Consider the following 17,816-nt stretch of genomic DNA (forward strand, 5'->3'; position numbering starts at 1 on the left):
CAGTCCTGCTGCGTGTTGGAGGACGGGGGGGACCAGTTTATAGAGTTTGGCACCGGAGAGAGCAGGAGATGACTGCCAAAGTCCTCTGCAGGATCGGAGGGGATTCATTAAAAGCACTGCCCAGATGATGCTGAGAAGCACAGGAGCTGACCTGCTACAGGTGAAGTCAAAAAACAACAACAAAAAAATGCAGCCGCGACTGCTGTTTTTACCAAAAGGAAAGCCCTCCAATCCATCAGCTTGCTGAAACTCACCTTTGCATTCTACCCATCTTTTTGGCCCGACTCCCTTCAGCATTTCAGAGCAGCACAGAACCAACCAAAAACCAGAAGCTAAATTTCTCGGGGCGGGGGGGAGTCTTCCCCCACTCCTTCACACAAGCAGCGCCCAAACCACTGTGCGAGATGCAAAACTGGGGAAACCCATGCAAATAATCCAGCCTCTCTGCAAAGGTCCTCTGATATACAAACGTATTACAAACTCATCACAAAATTAACTACTTTGTTCAAGCAAATTCTAAGTTTAGCCTTCAGTCTCTTCTATGAGCTTTCTTGTCAAGGTTCCTTTCTGCTCCTGGGCATAAGAAAATAAGATGCCAGCAGCCATTTCCTTCCTTGCTCCTGGAAGCTTTCAAATCCTGCACAGGGCTGCTCGGATGCTCTGCATGCAAAGGTTAGCTGAAGGCAACCAAACCATACAGAAAACAGGTAGGCTTTGCTGGGAGCAGCAAAAAGGAAACCTTTCCCTTTAGCACCTGCTTGCCACCTAGACACAAAGCCCGCTGCCCCAGAGCGCGCCGCCGACTCAGCACTAGTCGGGATAAACTCGGTTCTTACTGAGCAGACACCTTCCTCTTGCTGGATCTCACTTCTGAGCTCTCTGGGAAGTTTAGAAAGGACAGCTGTGTGAGAGAGAGAGGGAGAGGTCTATACATGGTGCTGCCAGCTGTCCTAGATATGAAGCTGTCCCAGAGTCACGTCTGACAGCTTTTTCTAGGGAAAAAAAAGCATACTCATGGGATGTGCCTATGCTACTTATATGGCAGAGAAAACGTCTACTTTTTGGAGAAGAACAGGCGGGGTTTTTTGCCTTAAACATAGTGAATGCTTGTAGCTTAAGGACTGCCTTGAAGATGTGTGCTGACATGAATAAACAGAAGGCTTTTTCGATCTTCTCAGGAGTTTTCTCCAAGTCCTGGAAGCCTCCACAGGACAAGCCATGCAATCTGTATTGTGATATATTCCAACATTCTTTGGAAATAGAACTGGATGTTATTAATGGGAAGACTTTGGATGTACAAATGACACCTGTCATTCTCATAATTCTGTTTCTGATTAGAGTTGGGTAGAACATTTTATTTCCAACTCTTCCTCACCCATGAGCGGACTGCAGAAATAGAGCTGAGGAGACAGATGCTCCTTTGTCATTGGTAAGGGAGCTTCAGAACTTACAGCTTTAACAAAAAAAGAAAAATATAAACATATTCTTTATTGTCATAGCAAAGTGATGGAAGTTTTTTGAAACCAGACTCTGATAGGAGTATTTGCATTCCAAATAGTTTTCATGATAAACACTGTATAATCAGGTGTGCAACACTGATGAACTGTAGTAATGTACATATAACATCCTTGGCTATAAACACAGCGGTGTAACACAGTAAACAGGATTTTGCCCAGATGAACCTTGAGAAGCATTTATTTCCTTGATGTTTGAGAAGTTTACCCCGCTTTTGGTTAACCACCACTGTACTTGACACTGAGGACACACACCTATTACAGAAGGTTGACAGATTAATCCTTCTAGTTACCATTTGCTGTGTTTTATGAAGCCCCATCACTAAAATTTGGCAATAGCTATTTACAACTCATTCACACCAAAAGTTGAGACACCTTCTTTCAGCAGCTGAAAAATTAAATTTCTGTGAAAAGACATACTAAAAAAATGCACAGATGTCCTTATAGAAAGTAGCATTTTAAAGGATACCAAACTGTGTACAAATTATCTGTTCCAGGCTTCCACATACATAGCAATGAATTTGATAGACAAAGAAAAGGCAGTTGAATCATTTTTAGCACAAGGTTAATTGAATAAGCCTACAGTTACTCATCCTTACAGTGAAAAGGATAAAAAAGTAAGGTATGGGTCATCAAAATGGTCATTCTAGAAGTCTCAGGAATCTTAACTAAACCCAAAACATATAGCTTGCTCTCCACTCTTCCACTCTTGAGAGAATATAAGCCAATATACCAAAATAATTTTAAACATCAACAATTAAAAATTCTCAAGAAGTCAAATTATTGAAACATTGATTTTAATGTCTTCAGCATATGATTTTTCCCCATGAAAGCTTTAGTTTGATTCTGATAAGTGCTGAGAGTGATATTAAAAACCAATTATACAACCAGTCAAGCTTGTTTGTTTCTTCTAACACTAGTATCATTATCTACATTCCTCCTCATCCACCTTAAGCAACAACCTACCATATTAGCTACCAACATTTTATCAGTTTCTGATAAGCAGCACTTCTATGCTTGGCATCTACACTTCAAAACATGACTAACTACAGATGGTTAAATTATGTATAGAGAGTCCTAAAAATTTACATTAGCTTTCTGTATGTGGTATGTAGCCAGAACATCCCTGAGCTCTTTTCTTTTCAGCTTTTTATGCATAACATTTAGGTTTTGGGATATTCCAATTATCATTAGAATTGACCAACATGGACATCACTGTATCAAAGGCATCACACGCACCTTACAAACATCCTAAATTAGTTGTGTTAGAAAGAATTAGACATAAAATATATGTTAAAAAAACTGACCATATCATGCTGTTTATTAGTCAGGATACCAGTGGTTCAAATAGTAGGCAAATTTGGGATTATAATTCTGGCAGTGATGAACCAGATACTCTTTCTGCTTTGTTCCATTAGAACAATTACAGGATTATTGCAATACATTTGTGTTAATTTGCACCTTGGGTCACTTTCGGAAAACAGCAAACAGGATACACAAGGTGTTATACGAAGTGACAGAACTTAAACCTTGGAAAAATTCAACTTTACTTTCAAGATTAGTGGCAAATAGCCTTACAGTGACAAGAGGCATGCAACAAGAACACATACAGTGATAGCTGAAACTTGGTCAGAGTTTACATAGGTGACAGCAGGTCGACGGCTGAGAGCATTTTTCCAAGAAGAAAGCAGCGAGAGCAAGAGCTCAGGAATTGAGCCCCCTTGGCAAAATGACTTGATGAAAAAAAAGGAAGAAAAGTGATGAAGTCACAAAACAATGCACACACACAAAAAAAGATATGGTTATATCAATCACTAGATGAATGCTAAACAAATATTCTCATAAGATGAAGAAATGTAATTCTTACATGTCAAACTCTTAGACTTGACTTCACGTTATCAAAAACCTGATACAGATAAAAGTTTGAGAGGTGAGGTGGAATTTTTAACACCCAAATTTCCTATACTGAGGGCAAAAAGAGCATGTGCTGAATTACATTTTAATTACATTTTTACAAAGCCAGCTGTGAGTATGCAAGTGTAGAAAGCCCTTGAAAGACATTCTCCTCTAGTATTTCCAGCTTCACTTTATTCTGTTCATACTGTTGATAATTATTTTGCTGACCCTACTCTAATACTTGACAGTACACATACCTGACAGTCTCACACAGAAATATTGTGACTATGATACTTTTGCTCCACTTAAATTATCAAAAGAATTTATGCCTTCCCCCCCCGCCCACCACCACCAAATGACTGTATTTGGAAGGTGTAACACAACTTATATCCCTAAGTAAGGATATCAGTATATAAGTATCAGATATAAGTAAGGATATCAGACATAAGTAAGTATCCCTAAGCCATACGCAGAGTTGCATGACTATCTTTTATGGATAATTCATTTGGGCACGTATTCATACATAACATTATCATACATTCATAAACAGCATCTTAGTTTAGCACTGTGTGTTTTAGTACTATCAACATATAGTTAAAATAATGGTTTTTTAATCTACAGCTACATTTGGATTAAGAGTATTAGTAGCTGTAATTGAGTTTTTGGAACTTGATTAGTTACTCAGGCAAAATGTTTTACTTTCCAAACATGCATATTTATACCTATAAAATTAAGGTACTTTTTGGATTCTTAGCTATAAAAGTAAGTTGCAAAAGTTATCAGCTTGCATCATTAATGTTATTGTGCTGCAAAAATAGTAGTATTCTTTGTGCACTGAGACTAAACATCAAAGCTCACCTCAGAACGGTTAGGGATTTTCCATTTTATGAAATAGGGTGATGAAATTGAACTTGACTAAACAATACACAATGACTGAAGGGCATGAAGGAAGGTAAGGGAATGAGTTTTTAAACCTTCCAGAACCCAATACTTCCTGTTTCAAAGTTCACCTTTTAAAGTTCTTCAGTGTTTCTTCAACATACTTTGTTATAAAAGTTGTATTAAAAAAAAGTCACAGGTTCTGTTCATTTTCTTACTGGCAATATTTTTCTCACCAATGAATAATGGTAATTATATCTACCTAGTGTCCCAAAGTTTACAGGTGGGAAAGTCAGTAACTTTCAGATATATACATGTTTCCATTTCTTTTTCTGTGCTTTGTCTCTGATGTACATCATGTTCCCTTCCCCTACCCGCATACAGTGTGAACAGACCTCCTTAGGTCACCAAGTCCACTTCCTAGCAGACAGCGTAGTTTACCTTATCTCATGCCTTTAATCATTATTCTTTTTCATTCCCTTCTCTTTTCCTTCTGCTTGAGCATCTTGCCCAACTTGACTCTTTCCATTCCCTTCTACCCCCAATGTTGTTATTTATACATCCTCACCCATTTTTTCCAACCAGTCCTTCTACAGCAACAGAAGGGCCAACAAAAAAAAAATGTTTACAGCTCTGAAATAAACTCAATGCTTTAGGAAAGAATTGTCAATACCAAATGACAGCGCAGCAGGAGAAAGTGTGCCAAGTAAAAAGATAAGCAAAGCACTGCAAGATAGCAAGTATCTGTAAGATGCAATTTTGCTGGAATTCATATAATACACTGGAATAACAAATATTGAATCTGACCTCTAGTTATCGCAGGAGATCCACACAGTTTAATGTCAGACCTCCAAAGTAGGTAAGCCATAGATGAAGAACCATTTCTATACCTATTAATGTAGGAATGCAGCTGGATAAATATAGCCAATTTAATTATAGTGCTGTTACACTACAGATGATGTAAAAATTGAATAATCATCATCTTCAGTGTGATATTTCTCTTTAGATCTTCATCAGACATCAAAATAGACACAAATACTTGTCATGCACTATGTAGATATAAAATGAAATATGAAATCCAGCAAGGCAAATAAATAATAAGGCAACAATACTACATTATTCAAACAGTCCAATGCAACAAGAAAAGTGTCAGACTATTGTCTTTATTACATGTATCACATTCAAAATTACCTGGAGTTCAGGAAAAAATACGCAAGAAACAAACAAACAGTTTAGACAAACACATTAGTAAGGAACACAAAAATATCTGGCCCGGAGCAAAAACTTCAAGCTTATGGAGCACCTGAATACCTCTTTCTCAGTTTCTTACTTATCAAATATAAAAATGTTTCTGAAATATAAGAAAGTACAACTGGTTTTCTTCTTACATACAACATAATTGTTACATTAAACTACCTTCCTGCTAACTTACACACACTTATTTTTTTTAAATTATGCATGCATATCAGTGTTTAAGCCCTACAAATAAGAAGGTTTTAATTTATTGTGCTTTATGTGATTAACACTTAAATGAGTGTGGGGGTTGTTCCTGAGCTTACCCAGCCAGTTCCACTTCCTTGGGTTTTAGTGAACAGCAGTGATGAACCTTGTAACACTGCCCATGATGACATCCAACTCTTTCTGTAAATATTAGTAAACAAACATAAGATAAATTGAGTTTGAAAGTAGATATTTAAACTGTCAACTATTGTTGCCCAGCTGACCTGCATTTTAATATACTTAACCATATATACAGTCATTAGTGCCATCAGTAAGCCTTAATTACTATCATATTTGTAGAAGGGAACATATGCTAACAGTCCCAGCCTGACCATCAAAGACTAAATCAAACATAGCTAATTAGTAGTGGAAGCTGTTCACCAGGAGAACCACCATACAATTATAATTTCAAAGGGGCTAATCTGGAGTGCTCAGCCTACTATGTACTTATTATGCCAAAGTACTGCATAATTCTGAAATTGATTGATCACATCTAACTGGGATGCCAGTGTACGATGTTTATGTAATAAGCTCATTTACACTGGCAATAAAACATTTGCTTACACATCTAAAAAATGCAGAAAAAGAACAAATGAGTTGTGCCAGCTGTCTATTTGCTTTTGTGCCCAAGTACTTGTCCTCCTGAGGTTAAAAAAATAAAAGTCTTGACAAGCCCTGACAATCTATTCCCATTGTCCAGACATAAATTATTATTTAACAGCTCTCAAAGTGACAGGGTGGCCACGTTGTATCTTTCTGTACAGCAGCCCAGTAATCCAGATCAATGATTCCAACAGATGCAACATAAATGCTGAGAGTATACTGTACCAGTAGCAGCTTGTGGGAACCACTGTCCACCCTTTTCTACCAAGCTCTTAGGAGCAGCTCTGAGGAACCAAACTGGGGGTCAGATGTGCTGCCCAGCTGCACTGGACTAGGCAAGGGTGGCTCAGGAATATCAGCTGTGTGCTGACTATTTAATCCTCAGGAAAACCATGCTTCACGTATCAGAAGTCTGGGAAACACTGAACTAAATGTAACACACTATTAGACCTAAAAAATTACATTTTAAAAAGTAAAAAGTAAACCTAAATTAAATACTGCATAAGTGTGGCACATCCTCATTTAACACTGACTCTTTGCAAAACACCAGAAATGTAAGTTAGGCAGCATTACTCGATTATAATTTGTGTTTCATAATGTAAATGCCTGCCTGTGAGGCAGAGAAAGGAAGTTAGAAATGAGGTCGTTCATCACCTACAGGGAGACCGGCACTGGGTGATACATTCCGCTTCACACGCTTCACAAGCAGAGTGAAGGAAGAATTAGGAAGCACATGACATGTACACTCCTTGGAAATTAAAGGAGATGAAGTCTGAAAGCCCCTCTTACACCAATTCTATCCAAGGAACAAGACAGGCTATAATCTATACAGATTTTCCTTTAAATGTATAAATGAATCCCATTTAAAAAAACTGTCTCTCATCATTACACCTTCATGAAATCTTGCCCTGTGTGGAGCCCTGGCAGACATGAGCCTCTGGCTCTCTGAAGTCCATTATCTTTAGCTCACAGAGAAACACATACTTTGGGATAAAAAAATGCCTTGTCCTAAAGGAAAATCTGTACGGCAAATCCAGACAAAAAGTAAGAAATTGCAAAACCCGGCATGCTGTCCTAATGTAAGTCAGATACTTCAGATAAAACCTGATGCACATGTACTTCTAGAAGTCCAAGACTTACCGAACTTTCTTCCCATTTTCTGTAATTTTTGTCACGTTCAATAACCCATACTTCTCTTGACCCTGTAAGATAGAGTAAGACATAAAAAATATAAAAGAAAATCTGCTTCTATTGCCATCATGGCACTGAGTTCAATCCCCCAAATAATCAATTTCTGGCAATGAGCCATCTTTGCCCATGTTATAACTTCAAGAAACTGTCGTAAGTATATTTAAATATGCAGAGATCAGTCAAAAATCAAAATTCCTCTGGGAAAGTATTCACTACCATTCAGAGGGTAAAAAGCTTTCCTTCAAGGCCTACGTTCTTTGGACAAGCCAAACTAAATCATTTGTGGTACTAGACAGTGGAAATTTTAAATGTAAACTTGCAATTATTTCTGTAGTAGCACATTTGTGTTTGTGTCCTTTACTTAAAAAGGAGATGGCCGACAAACGAAGAGCCTAAATTCTCTGACAAAATTCTTCAAATTTAGTTTAACATAATCACATTATTTTAAATAAAACATGGTTGAAATGCAAAAAAAAATTAACATATTAATTTCAAAAATAGAAACATTTCTTTGATGTCCTACTTCTCCCCATCCCCAGGCAAAACATTCGAATTTTAAACTACTTAGTTATTTCTTACTGATGAACATCATTTATATTGGTATGCTTCTGTACAAATTTGGAGATCAGTCAGTGAATGGTCGAAAAAGAACACTGCTGAACAAGAATGGTATTTACAAGTTTCAAATATTTGGGGTGAGTATTTCTAGTTTCTATGCAAAAATAATAAAATATAAAGGAATGTCAGAAAAAATATTCTAGAATAAAAAGGAAAACCATCAATTTATACCATTTGTGACTCTCAAGATGAGGTAATAAATTCTATCATTTTCTCCTATCACCTCAGCTTTGTCCTACCAGTGAATGGTGCTAAAGGAATGTTAAATTATTTTTTTAATCAATTCCTTTTCAGTAACAGCTTCTAACAGTTCCTAATTTAAGAACTAAGCTATTAGTTGAAACAATCAACTAGGGAAAGGCGCCAAATCAGTTTTATCGTAACAAAAATAGAAGATACATTCTCTGCAGCATTCCCCTCTAAATCTCAAACTTAAGTGGACCATAACTGCAGAATACAACAGTGAAGAAAAATTTTTTTGCTGGAACACTGTGACAACACTCTTACCAAAGACAGTGATCTGTTTTTCACAAACCTTAAAAGTTTTACCTACATGCGTCAAGCACAACACATAAAATAGAAAAAAGACATGCTTTCAAGGATAACAGTGTTTAGCTGGTGGTTCAGATGTTATTTCAGTCCAATGGTAACTGCTACTCTTAGTCAATCTAACATCTCCATTGGGCTGGAATGCTTTCCCAAGCCAGCACTATACACATTATTTTCAATAGAAGATATGAATGACTTCCCTCCCCCACCCCCACAAAAATAGCCTATTCTTTAGATTACTTTATTTATGATCCATGCACAACACCACTAACAGTCCTATGCATTGCCCCCTTCTAACAAACCTATGGCTTCAGTAAGTGGAACTGCCTGTCACCATCTTCCACAGTGATTGAGCAACCCATGCCCACTTGCTCGAAAAAATTATGGTTAATTAAAAAGTTACTCATGGTGGAACTGGTGGGAATGTTCCAAAGAATAATTATTCAGAAGAAGTCTCATAATGCCCTACTTAGTAGCAACACTAGGGGGTACTAATGGGAAAATTACTGTAATAGGGAAAAGGAAGTGGAAAGGAAGTTATGGATCAAAATAAATAAAAATTCACCAGCTAGCTTTGTAATATTTAAATCGCAGGGAGCAGCTAAGAAAATACAGATTTTTTTTTTTTTTCTGTTATCTAAAGTAGCAGCAAGGTCTTCTACAAAATACAATTTTAATAATTCAAGGTCAGAGCCACATTTAAAGAAGTTAGAATACGTGCAGCAATAATTGCTTGTATGTAAGGCTCTCAACTATGCTTGCTTAATAAACAATGTTTGTTTTATTGTGGAAAACTCTTTGAAAGGTTGTAAGAATGGATTAGCATGAATAAACCAGGGAACTATTCCTCCGCGTGCAGAGTAAGAATGAAACAGAAGTTGTGCCTTTAATGCCCTGAGCCACCTACTAAGGGGCTGCTAAAACTCATCAAGGCACGTATTTCAATGCTATTGTAGTACAGTTCCAAAATTAAAAAAAAAAACAACAAACCTTAATTTTTCAAATTATTTCCCACTGTTTAAAAAGCAATGATCCCATTGAAAATATAAACTGAAGAAAAAAATCTGTCAAACATTCATAATAAGTTTAACAAGCTGAAGTTTTCCTCCCAGTACTTATTCTACTAATTCAAAAAGACATAGTTTATTTATGCCTCTATGTCCTCTATGTCTTTTCAAGGAGACTGAAACACAAGTGAAAAATAAAAGATAACGAATAATACAAACTATTACTGACTACTGACAGTGAGAGATTCTGAGGAGAGTGGGAGTTTGTTTCTGCTTTTACCTTCCAAGTTGCTAGGTGAGAAGATGTGACTGTTGGAGGAAGTAAAGAGAGTTCTACATAATTTGACATAACTTTATTCCACAGTGAATTTTTAACTTAATCTCCCATCGCCAAGCTGTATTTAAACCAAAAGACATTTATATTTTTTCTGAAAGCACAGTTGGATGCAATGCATTCCTTTTAAAATGTAAAGTCTTCAAATAGTTTTATCCCATTATTTTTCTCAATAACAAGCAAGCTTACCCTCAATTCTCTAATCATGAATAGCCCAGTTTCTACAACATCTACTTATCTATTTAAACATTTTGCATACTGACTGTGGCTTGATGCTTTGGTGAAGAAGGAGAAGACTCATTTTCAGGAAAACTGGCCTTAGCAGCAGTTGATGATTCCTATAAAATTCAAACAGGCAACGTAAGTTACTATCTTCCTTAAAATTCTTTTTTTTTTTAACCCTAAAGACACTTTCTCGCCATTTATGCACACTCACACGTTACAAAAAAAAGTACTTTTTAAAGCATTCATTATATTCTCAGATAGTTACACTATAAACCTGCTTACTAAACAGAGTTCTTACAAAACTTACAGACAACATTCAAACTGGGTTAATCAGCACACATCCATTTGAAAAAAATATTCATACATACTGTATCATCTTAAAGCAAAGCTTTCATCCTTATTAAGGGGCAGACTTTTTATATGACATTGCTATCAAATTATGAAGCGCATTTATAATACTAACTTACTACAGTGCACCATGTAATAAATACAAATATTTTAAAGAACAGATTACATCTATGTGGTTAGTAAATATAAGGTTAGTACAATAAATTGTTATACATGTAGAAAAGCGTACACCAGTTCTATGCATTTTTTTGAGTCATGACCATTAATTTCCTCATAATGAAACACCGAAAATTTTCTAGAGATTCAGGTGTTTGTTTCCAACTAGATGTTGACTATGGATCAAAAGAAGAAAGTACTAAATTTCTGAGCACTAGAAAAATTGCCCATCTGGAACAAAAAAGGCATGTGCATTTCATCTGAAGTAATGATTGCTTTGCACAAATACACCACTCGAAAATCTGGTAAAGAATTTCAAAGAGAAGAAAAACGTTACTTGTTCTCTGCTACTGTTAACACATTTCTCCCACCTCCCTCTTTTTAATTCCCTTGACAGCTCTCACAAACTCAGTTTGCTTTTCCAGCATTACATTTAAAAAAAAAAAAAAAAAGTTCAAATTAAGGAAATCAACGTTGTCCCTCCTAGGAAGGTATTTTTTTCCTCCGCTTACCAATTTTTATAGCTGCTGGCTATATACAGATATGTGCCACAGCCAATAAACAGTTAACAAGTACATTTGGTATCATCAAATTCTCATTAGCCATGGCAACCCATACCTTCACTCTGACACATTTCAAACACTCTTTTGAGTGGCCTACTTTCACAGAATTGAGTTGTGTTGTTTTTCCAGTAAAAGCAAATAAGGAAAATAAGACGAAAACCGCTTCTCTAGGCGACAGCTAAAAAGCTAACTTGGGGTTGATGTGCTGATCCAGCTAAATATCAGTTGTTTTTTCTATTTCATTCTGAATTTAAGGTAGCTTTCAGGCACTAAGCAGCTCCGGAACAAGAAATCTAGTATTGGTGGTCATGAACTAATCACTTTTTACACACTAATTTAAAGCAGTATATATAGCCATGTGCCCTGCCAGTGGTAATAAAATGAGTGCATCAATGAACTACAAAATCTGTCTTTCCACAAAACACTAGTTTATTATTCCACTACACATTTTTAATTTTCTCAGAGCATTAACATTGTGCTTTATATGAACTATAGTCTCCTCAACATAAACAAACGCATGCTGCCTCTGTGTTTTGAAGCTGTTAAAAGAACTTTAAGTTACTTAGACTTTACAAATGTGGCTTACATATACAGTTTCTTTTGGCTATTACACCAGACATATGTACACTTGCATGTTTGCTTCACTAGGTCTTGGTATTTGAACACTGCATCTTGAAGAAAAGTAAACAGCTCCCCTTATTCAATGTTTTACAAGAGCTTCTTCATTCAGTGCAGCACTACATAAAGGTCGTTCCAAAACAGAAGTAAATCTTACGCCAAAAAATAAAAAGCTAAATCTTCCTTCAAAAGCGAGACCAAAAACTTTAAGCTATCTCCAACAGAACTGTTCACACCTATGAAGTGCAATCTGCACATGAGGTTATAAGTGTCCGCTCAGCTTTGATTTACCAAAATCAAAGAATTTTCACAAAAAAAAAAAAAAAAAAAAAAAAAAAAAATCACTAGACTCCATCTAGTCTGCCTCTCACGCAGTGCCACACCACAGGCAGTGCAGAAGGATGTGTACAGAGGAGCTGGGAGGGGAAAGGAGCAGCAGACGGACCTCAGAATCGCTCGAGCTAAACTAAGGCGTACAGGTGCAAAGTCTGTAGCCAAGCACGGTCCACTGCATCCTCAGCACCATGTATGATATATTCTGAACTGACAGCTCAAAAGCTTAAGATCAAATCCAATAAATCCTATTCCGAGGAACTAAGTCAACTCATGACAACCCACTCTCCTGTACTCCATTTCAACACGGAAAGCCATTAAAATGTACCGGAAACAACAGGTCAAGCAAGTAACATTCTGGGCAGCAGATCCACTTTCATTACAACTACTGTGTTTTGTCTGTTTAAGTTTGTCTGACCTCTGCGATTACACAGGCCCACTTACAGGCTTTTCTCCACACTCCCAACTCTACATTAATTTAATTTTTCCCCCATCTTTAGTAAAAGGGAGCTCAGAATGCCGTTTCCTGGTATCTCATTCTGAGTAGTCTGTGCTAAGATTTCAGCGTTACAAAGCATTTCAGTTCCCATGAATCTTGGGATGGACTGCTGCGAAGTTACAGATACCAGCAAGTCACCGCCCTACGGAACAACACCCATTTCAGTTCCCCCCACTCAGCTCACACCAACTCTCCTCACCCATGGGCAGAATGTCCCAGCACAAGCAGAAATGGCTGGGACAAAAACCAAGCCAGAGAGAGACAGGCAGAAGGGGAGCAAAGGAGAAGCTCTGCCTCCTCGTTGGCCTAAACAGCATCTGTTACTGTACAGCCCAAAACAGACTATCACGAACATGCCCTAAGAACAGGCAGAAATCAGCTTTTGTTGTTACAGACCTGCAGCTCTTTTTAGGCTAAACTCCCAACTCAACCCTGGAGAGGATCAAAGCCAAGCGTTTCAGCACTTTCAGTACTCTCCTCTGTCCTCCAACAACAATATTACAACCCTGCTGTAACCACACACAACTTTTCCTCTTTACTTGAGATATTACAGTGGAACAGCCATTAAAGGGAAAAAAATGCTATATAATACTACTACTTCTATCTTTAAAGCATTACTTCTGTCATTAAAGGATAATTTTTACTTCAGCAAGTGTAATTTTTATTTCAATTCTATGAACATTTCAATTATTCATCTGTAGTCTTTCAAGTGTATTCCTACTTGGTGTTTCCTACAATTAAAATATTCAGGCATGAAGTATTACTATACCTTACATGAGAACCTCACCCACATCCGCAATTCTTGAATTCAAACCCTAATTACACTCCATAGCCTAAAACGAATTGGGAGATTCCCATTTATAAGTAAAATGGCTGTACATCCCAAACCCTGAACTAACATTAGTTAAAATACTTAAAGAACAAGAAAAGAGCTACTACTCACAAAGTAACAGTAAGAAAGTTATCAAACATTGCCCTGGGTTTCACTGAATGTTATAAACAATGATACAATAGAAATAAGAAAAATGAGATTTCAGAAATTCATGCATACTCTTTTCTGTTAGATTCAATACTTCACGCATCCGAAACAGCTGGTATTCCAGCATGCTGTTTAACTTGCTCCTACCTTATCGTTGGTGTCCAACACAATTGTGCTGTGCCTCCATTTTGTTAAAACTATTGGTTCTTGTATCCTCCTGTCCAGACTCCTACTCTTTATTATATCTCTCTGCTGCTGTGGTGAAGCATTATACTAAAGAAGAGAAAAATCAAACTATAAGTAGAATCTTAATTCATGCAAACAAGAGCTAGACATACCATTCACACATCTTAACAGTGCAAACTTTCAGATTCTTGATGTCACCCAAAGGTGTGAAAATAGCCTTGGTTTTATTTTGCATTTCGTCTTCAGAACTGCCCCTTCTGCTCTAGTCCTCTCTGAGGCAGTAACTAAGACTGATCTGTCAAGACAATGCTTTGCCTTGGCAAATAGATGTTTGATTTCTGGTGCAATAGATTACTGCTGGTTTTGCAACCAACCAGAAATATTGAGAAGGAATTAGAATAAATACAAGATTTAAACATTTACTTTTCATATTGCACTGACAGTACTACACCACCTGTCCAGCTCTTGTGTAAGAAAAGGAAAACCCTGTTATCCTGCACTAAGGCATTTAGATTGAGAGTTATGATTGCTTGGAAACAATTCTATTTGACCCAAAGGTTTGGGATGCCTAGGAGAGGAGACATGGGAGCAAGGACTTGCTTTTTCAGAATAAACACATCAAATTACTTATAAAAGGATTTGCTGGTGTAGAATGTACATAAGCATGCAAAATAAATATTTAGCACGGAATAATCTTAAGACTCAGCAGAGCTGTAATAGCCAAGGAGAGAATGGATTTATCATAGCACAGGTTTTCAAATAACTGAAGAGCATCCAAAGATGCACAGGCTGAAAAAATGTGAAGGCCATGAGAAGGATCCAGCATTTAATTAGATCTCAGCATTGCAGCATACTCATTAGTAGCATTACCATTTTAAATCATCACCAACACTGAGGTAGCATTATAAAGAATTATTAAAATGTTTCAAACCAAGTTTAATACTGAAAATACAAACAAGACAAGACAACAGCAATGTATGTTGGGGTTTTTCTGAAAGTCATAATTTTAAAAAAAAAATCATTCTTCCTATTCAGCATCAGAAACCTAAAATCTGCACATAGAAAGAAACATAAGGCAGCATATGCATAGTCAAGGACTAGAATCCACTGGGTAAGAACCAACAAAGGAAAGTGCCCTTTTTAAGAAGGCTAAAGCAACAGTCTTTGCAAGCACACTGAATTCTGCAGTTTTGCTACCAATTCCTACTATAAGCTCGGAGCCTCAGGTCTTCGAAGACAGACTAACCTATACCTACACATACCAACAAAGCATGGCAAGGTTTAACCTAAATAACATAAATGCTAAATTTAAGCTAAATTGCACAATGTAGCTACATTTATCGCCCAAATAAATAATCAGCATTATTACTACCATGGCAGGCACCATGTTTGTGTTAGCTTTGTATTTTACTGTGAATAGAGTTCATGCTCCAGTAAGTCAATAGATGCTTAAAAGGTAAATGATAACTTCAGTGTTCCATTAAATTATTTCAATATGCAAAACAGTAGTAAATACTCCCAAATAAATGGATCTTGCAGTACCGAGAACAGAATTTGGTCATTCATACACTGACAGAAATTAATTGGTTGCCCCTGTAGAGTTTCACTTCTGAGATTGCACTGACTGTGCATTGGGTTCAACATCTTTATACTCATATGACAACTGCTTCCTTAGAATGGTGAGGTTTAAGCAACTCTCAGTTTGTTCTCTTGTTAAATCAAAGCTGAACCATCATTCATGGTGCAAGGAATCTAATACCAGCTTACTTTCTTGTTACGGGAGTATCCACTCAGCAGATGGTCCTACAAGTCAACCTATGTCAGCCAGCTAAGCAACATGCAGCAACATCGCCTGTATTACAACTAAAATCTAAACAATTTTCAGTGAAACTATGTCTAAATTGCAGAAGGTTGCCACAAACAGTGTTCCTTGCAGCAGTTCTAAAACATTTAAGTGAGCAATTCAAATGTATTTCTTGCTATGAAACTGAACCATTTATTTCAGAAATATATACACACTTCAGTGACACTGGTGAATATTATTTAGGGAAATCCTCCATGCACTTTCAAGTAACTGAAAAAATATAAGTTTAAACAGCCAAAGCCTTATTTTAAAGCAATTTTCCTTGAATTTAAATCTATATTAAGAGCTGGGATATAGGCACAAGCCTAATTACAGGTGATCTATATTTAAAAGGTGCCTTTGATACCATAACAAGCCACCAGGAGTCAGCTTAGCTAACAGACAACCTCATCTTGAAGGAGAAGGGGCCTGCAAAATAATACGGAATTCTATTTTTACAAAACATTTAACAAGAAAGCAACACAACAGTATGTGGAGGTCATTAACAAAGCACTACTAACAACTCAGAACATGAAGCCATGTATCTTAGCAGTTTAAATAATTTGCATTGGTGATACAAACAGTGTTAGTAAACTAACAAGTCTTTAAAGGGAACGGTTGACATTTTTGCCCCATTTTCTCACAATAGAAGTGTCAAGTAAACATTTTTTGCTCAAGCATGGGGGGGGGTGGGGCGGTGTTCGTTTTATTAATTACAAATAGTAGAACACACTACTAAGAGGAAAAAAAGACAAAGCTTGTGTATTTCTGGGCTCAAGACAAGCCCCTACTTTTAAAATAAACAGATTGATCTGTGATGCCCAAAAGGCAGTCACAGTGAGATAGAGATACTGTTTCAGCCTCCACATTGTCCAACTGAAATAGCCATCCTCTAGTTTGGGTACAGTCCACTGGCTAGAAAGAAGCCGCCAGAGCTTTCAGTGACTCCATCAGATGCCTACACCCCTGCTACTCTTCGGTCTGCTCCATCAGCACCACCTCCCCACAGCCCTCCTAGTTCAAAAAGCCTTGCAGAACAGTTTCAGGTCAGACCTGCAGAGCTGTCATCTCTCCTACAGGTATTTGCAATGGTATTTCCCACTGTTTATCAGCAACAATAAGCAACTAGGTTGGGCTCCCCTTTCCCTCGCGCAAAATCGTACTTTATATAACTCTAAGCAAGCTTTCTATGCCTAAACCTTGGTGTAATCTTGAAGACAGAGATCAGGCAAGAGCCATACAGCCCAATAAAACCAACCCATTCCAGACTACACATTGCCTGGTAGGACTATCTCTGCAACACCATGCACCTTAACATTGCACCCAAAGGAGATGCTATTGTTTTCTTAATTCTAAGGCTTTTGACAGTTCAGCACAGAACTCCAAATGTACACACTACTTGCTCCTTGAAAATCCTCCATAAACTTAAACTTGTCCCATTACGTCACCTGTGTGCTCCCCACTTCATTGGGAGCATCTCCTATCAGGAAGGGAGGACATGAGCAGGTTGTTCATACTCTGCATGCACCAAATAACATAGACCTTGTTATAACACCTCTTGGCGTAGGGTAAGGACACCAGTAAATTTAGGTCACACAGGGTTATTTTCATTGCTGAATTCGCTCAGTGCCTTTACCAGCTACTTAAAAGCTTCCTTTGCCTTGGTATAAAATTTCTAACCCTCTCAACCGGCCAACTGATTTATATTTAATTTTAACCTGATACACAGCATGGCTCAAGGCTCTGTCCTAGCCTAATTGTGACTGAAATAAATATAACACCCCTGAGTTATTTGTAGCAGTTGTCCCCATTCTTATGGAGATGACACAGATCTGTCAGCTTTAAGAAACAGAAAAAAGATTCTTCTTCATTCGCGATAACATCCTCAGTGAGATGAAAGGAACGGGGTGGGTGAAGGGGGAAAAGAGTGAAAAACTAGGTAAAAAACAGAAGTTAAATACTTTATTCTACCTTC

General features: G+C 37.3%; 1 protein-coding gene across 6 annotated transcripts in view; it reads right to left on the reverse strand.

Moving 5' to 3' along the window:
• Positions 1 to 17,816, reverse strand: part of ARHGAP12 (Rho GTPase activating protein 12) — a 70,418-nt gene that overhangs the window by 13,616 nt on the left and 38,986 nt on the right. For 2 of the 6 annotated variants that reach the window (XM_010294281.1, XM_010294278.1), the window contains 4 exons: positions 13,960 to 14,085; positions 10,355 to 10,429; positions 7,533 to 7,594; positions 5,849 to 5,930 (listed from right to left, as the gene is read on the reverse strand). In XM_010294281.1, the coding sequence (XP_010292583.1) occupies positions 5,849 to 5,930; positions 7,533 to 7,594; positions 10,355 to 10,429; positions 13,960 to 14,085 (345 nt within the window). Of the gene's footprint in view, positions 1 to 5,848; positions 5,931 to 7,532; positions 7,595 to 10,339; positions 10,430 to 13,959; positions 14,086 to 17,816 lie in introns of all 6 variants that reach the window. The other 4 variants (XM_010294280.1, XM_010294277.1, XM_010294282.1 and 1 more) reach the window with 2 other exon arrangements.

The sequence above is a fragment of the Phaethon lepturus genome, unplaced genomic scaffold (genome assembly GCF_000687285.1).
Source record: "Phaethon lepturus isolate BGI_N335 unplaced genomic scaffold, ASM68728v1 scaffold889, whole genome shotgun sequence".
NCBI classification, from domain to species: domain Eukaryota; kingdom Metazoa; phylum Chordata; class Aves; order Phaethontiformes; family Phaethontidae; genus Phaethon; species Phaethon lepturus.